The following is a 4,923-nucleotide window of genomic DNA, read 5'->3' on the forward strand; positions in this document are numbered from 1 at the left end:
CCGGTTCAACTATCTCCGCGAACAACTCAACCGGGTTGGAATTTTCTATCTTAGGGGGCAATAAATTGCTATCACTGTAACTAGATTATCATCATCTTTAAGCTCCATTTCTGAGAACTTGAGCGGATCTGTTAAAACCAAAAATTTATAGAAAACAGTTTCAACATCAACATGAACATAAATAAACAAAATTTGTGAACTCATATTAAAATTTTTTTGCTTCATTCTCAACAAAGAAAAAACTAATATTTTTAATCTTAAATTTCAACTAACAAAGCAAAGAAAAAAGCAAACAAAAACTCAAATGGAAGACAAAATATTTATATATATCTGATAAATTTGGTGTCGACCATCTGATTCTCAAAATTAAGAAAACAAATTTTTTAATACTTAGTGCCGACCATTAGTGTTCCAAAATAAGAAAAAATAATTTTTTTAATATGATAAAATTGGTGCCGACATCGGTGTCCCCCAAAAAATAAATTTGGACCCGAAAAAGGTGGTGCCTACCATTAGTGTCCCGAAGTAAAAAAAAAGTGCATTGGGAGCCGAAAAATGTACTTGGTGCCAGGCATTTATTTGCTAGTACCCAAAATTTTTTTTTAAATGACATTGGTGCCGGCCATCAGTGTCCCCAAAAAAAAAGTGCCTAAGGAGCTGAAAAATGTACTTGGGGCTCGCTATCTACTTGCTAGCATCCAAAATTGTTTTTTTTTTAAAAATAACACTAGTGCTGGCCATCAGTGTCCGAAAGTAAAAAAAAAGTATATTGGGGCCCGAAAAATGTACATGGTGCCGACCATATACTAGCTAGAATTAAATTTTTTTCTTTCAAATACTGATATTTTTGTATACCAGTATACTACGATTTTAAAAAAAAGTCTTGGTGCCTGCTATTGCGTTCCCAAACAAAAAAAAATTATTTTTTTAAAGTCGACATAATTATCAGGTAATAATAAAGCTAAAACATAAGGTGATGCCGACTATTAGATTCTCAAAACTTAAATTTATTATCCATTTCAGGTCATATTAGTGAATTTTTTGAACTAGGGTAATTTTTATAAATATTAAAAATTGTTAGGTTAAATGGATAAAATAGCCTAATTATAAGCTTTTAGAAAATTGAGAACCACTCGATGGCATTGCCAGCAGTCCACGTGGCACTGCTGACGTGCTGAACCGGGCCCTACCGTGTCCTATGCTTAAAGTAGGACCCACCATAACTGAATCCAGTGACGTGTCCTCTTCTGCCCATCTACAGTTCCAGGCAATTAATCTGACAACGCGCGTGGAAAACAACCGACCACATTGTTACCGTCTGCAACAGCACCACTCTTTCACCATCTCATTGGAACGTCCATTTCAAACGCCGATTTTGAGAGGTGAGCTTACCTTTTACGGAGTCTGTAAAATGATAAAGTAACTGAATTTCGCCTGCAGTGACTGCGAAAAGGCTGATAACTGTCAGAATCCTGACACGCGTTTTTTAACATCAACTTTATGTCACACTCGTCGCTGCATATCGTGAAACTGAAACACAGCAAAGGCGATCATGTTTAAGTTCAAGCTACTTCTTCTGAAATATCATTCACACTTAAGTTCTCGCAGATCTCTGTACCACCTTTCTTTAATCTGTGTTTCTTTTTTTTCTTCAATGGATGCCCAACCGGTTCAAACTCGAATTCTTCCAGATTCTGGTAGTCTATTTCTAGATATATATATAGTTTTTAAGTATCGTGGTTGGCTGGTTAATTAATTTTGAGCATGTTTTTAATTTTAGGGGGTGGTGGGAGTGGGGCCCAAGAGAGGTTGGAGGGGAAGGGAAGGACGGTGAAGATGGAAGAGGAGGAGACGGAGAAGGGAGGATCACCGTCGATCAAGTTGGGACTGGGGATTGATGGGACGACGTCGGAGAAACCCGTGAAGAAACACGGGAAGTGTGTGTTTACGACAGCTCAGTTGCATGACCTGCAATTACAAACGCTCATCTTCAAATACATAGCGGGTGGAATCCAAGTTCCTGTTAACCTTGTTATACCCATTTGGAAAAGCGTCGCTTCCTCCTTTGGCTCTGCTCATGGCGGTATCTATGAACGGTATCCCAGTTGTAAGCTTTCTTTTCTTTTTAACTTTTCTCTTGCCTACTGCCAGTTTTCTTGTCCCCTCTTTTTTGCATAGAATTTGATTTTGTTTTCTGTTTCTTTCTGCTTCATGAATTTGTTTACAACCGTATTTTCTTTTTCCTTTTTACTAGAGAGTTAGAAGATCAATAATTTGGTTTTTTTCCATACATTTCTGTAAGTTTTAATTGGTAGGAAGATGTGAAAGGATAAGAGTGAACCTTTTGTTAAGTATCAGTTAGACTACACATGTAAGCTATAGTATAAGGTATAAGGTAGGAAACTGGAAGTGGATATGCATCTTTAGTCTTTACCATCTGATCTACAAAATCCTCGTCTTTACCAAGAAATATTTAAGCTATGGTAAAATCCCACTTGAAGATGTATTGTAATTAACAGATGATTTGGTGCTTGTTAGGCTTATGCTATTCTTTATTAATCATTAAGTACTATTAATTAAAATTCAATTATTCCTGGAAAATTGAGTCTCTTTATACGCTTGGCCAGAATTTCCCTACTTTGCATTGTAAATTCGTAATGGTATTATAGGAATGTTAATTTACATGAAAAATGTCGTTTCAGTTGTAGGAGTCAGTCCTCAAGGATTGGATTATAGGAACATGGCGGATCCTGAGCCGGGAAGGTGTCGAAGAACTGATGGGAAAAAATGGCGGTGCAGTAAGAATGTGATTCCTTATCAGAAATATTGTGAACAGCACATGCATAGAGGTTGTCGGCGTTCAAGAAAGCCTGTGGAAACTTCTCAATCCGCTTTGCCTGACTCAACATCATCAAAATTTTCAATCAGATTGTCAGAAAACTCAAAAAACCTTCCAACACCTGTAAGTTTTCAGTACACGAACCCATTTTCCTGTAATACCAGCACCAGCCATGGAACCACTGCTATAGAAAGCAGCTATGTATGCAGCAACCGAAACTCCATTTCTATCAATGCTGCAACTAGTGGCACCATCATTGCCACAATGAAGAACGACAACAAAAATGATCCGAAAAGGAACAAAAACGTGACAAATATTAGTGAGAAGGGTGAAGAAAAACTCTCTGTAAGTAACAATAATACCATCAAAAGAAGCAGCAAGAGTGGAAACAAGGCCACTGTTGGTAATAATATATCTCCGAGTGTGGGTTTTTCTCCAAAAAGCGTTCTTCAAGGTAGTTCCGTAGAAGTTTGTATAATGTTCTTGTTACATGATCCCTTCTGCTATAAAAACAGATATAGAAGAACCCTTTCCATGTTATCCTATCTTATTTAGTTTTAGTAGCTTATGCTTACAATGCACATGCTGAAAAATGATGTGCTGCATGAAGTCATTTACTATGACCATTGTTATTATTACTTGTGTACTATTTGATAGCAGAATTGGTTGCGGTTAACTTTTGTGTTATTATGCATAGCGTTGAATATAACTGTTTTTGCTGGTATTCTTTTCAGTGCTAGGCAACAGCAGTTCTCGTGCTTACAAAAATGAAATAGAACTTGAACCTGGGAGGTGTAGAAGAACAGATGGGAAAAGATGGCGATGCAGCAGGGATGTTATCCACGATCAAAAATATTGTGCACGACACATGCACAGAGGGGCTAGAAAACAGACTGAGGTTACTCGGCCTGTTCCAGTTCCCAGTGTCGGTGATTGCCGTCTGCCTAGTAGATTAACAACAGCATACAAAGCAGCATGTCCAGCCCTGAGCACCAGTCTGTCTATTTCGATTCCAAGGTCGCAGCACATTGCAGAAGATGAAAAGAGTACGAGCAGCAGCAGTGAGACGACCATCAGTGACACCAACGATTACTGTCTTCGAGAATAGTAACTTATCTTAGATGTGATATTTGGAAAGTTGTGATGATTGAGGTGTTTGTTCCTAAAGACAAACTAGTATATAGGTATCAGTGGCAAATTGTTGAGTCGAAAATTTTGTCAAGATGAAAATGGGTGCCTTATTTTTGCGTTTTCAGGTGAGCAAAATGAGACGTGTTCCTTGATGTGGCCATGGAAATGGGTTTTTCTGTATAATGTCCCATGTATTTAATTTCCCTGCTGTTGGGCTTCCATATGCTATAATTACGTAGAAGTTTGTACATTTCTCTGTTAACATGGTATCCCTGAATTTAATATTAACTCAAACACTACCTAAAAATTTCAAAAATCAGGAGAAGAAAATCTGATTTCATTCTCTTATTGGAAACAGATAAATTAAAGTTTCATTCTGTCCTTTCACTTTACTAGTTTTCACGAAGGTATTTGTAATAATAGACCTTTTAAAAATAGATCATCTCTGAGATTAAATTGGAAAATGAACTTCTCTAATTGGAAAGCATAGTTATAAGTATTAGCTCTTAATTTGGGCCATTACAGATGAAAAACTTTCCCATATTCAGACAGAATGGAAAGAAGACGGGTCTACTTCTTTTATTTCATTTGCCCTAATAAACTTAAAAACTAAGCCCAGCAGTCACTTATACAAGAGTTTTGCTAGTTACTCAAAAACGGGTCTCCCTTGTTTTATCAAGCCATGACGATGGTTTTTCTTTTTTGAAAAATAATATAAAGGTAGGGGTAAATTAATGAAATATGCTGTTTTTTTTAAGTATTTAGGCTATTTTTTTATATTTATCGTGATATATTGTTTTTGGAGGGAGAAATGAAAACGCATCATACAGGACGGAGTATATAAACATAAAAATTTAATAATTTTAAATTAAGTATGTAGTTCTCCAAAATTCGATCTTTAACCTGAGTGTATAAACATAAAAAGTTTGTTAACAACATAATTAATTAATTAA

The 4,923-nt window shown here is 36.3% G+C and overlaps 1 protein-coding gene across 1 annotated transcript; it reads left to right on the forward strand.

Annotated features, from left to right (window-relative positions):
* The first annotated feature begins 1,516 nt into the window (after window positions 1-1,516).
* On the forward strand, window positions 1,517-4,218 carry LOC107924792 (growth-regulating factor 9). Its single transcript, XM_016855385.2, has 4 exons — window positions 1,517-1,697; window positions 1,781-2,107; window positions 2,703-3,293; window positions 3,574-4,218. Exons 1-4 carry the CDS (start codon window positions 1,553-1,555, stop codon window positions 3,945-3,947), a joined length of 1,437 nt encoding a protein of 478 aa, XP_016710874.1. The 5' UTR covers window positions 1,517-1,552; the 3' UTR covers window positions 3,948-4,218.
* Window positions 4,219-4,923: the final 705 nt, after the last annotated feature.

This window comes from Gossypium hirsutum, chromosome A11 (assembly GCF_007990345.1).
Source record: "Gossypium hirsutum isolate 1008001.06 chromosome A11, Gossypium_hirsutum_v2.1, whole genome shotgun sequence".
In the NCBI taxonomy this organism is placed as follows: Eukaryota; Viridiplantae; Streptophyta; class Magnoliopsida; order Malvales; family Malvaceae; genus Gossypium; species Gossypium hirsutum.

Coding starts and splice junctions, on each gene's coding strand:
- LOC107924792 (XM_016855385.2), top strand. CDS start 1,553: ATGTTTAAGTTCAAGCTACTTCTTCTGAAATATCATTCACACTTAAGT. Junction 1,698..1,780: donor TCGAATTCTTCCAGATTCTG/GTAGTCTATTTC, acceptor TTTTAATTTTAG/GGGGTGGTGGGAGTGGGGCC. Junction 3,294..3,573: donor TCCAAAAAGCGTTCTTCAAG/GTAGTTCCGTAG, acceptor TATTCTTTTCAG/TGCTAGGCAACAGCAGTTCT.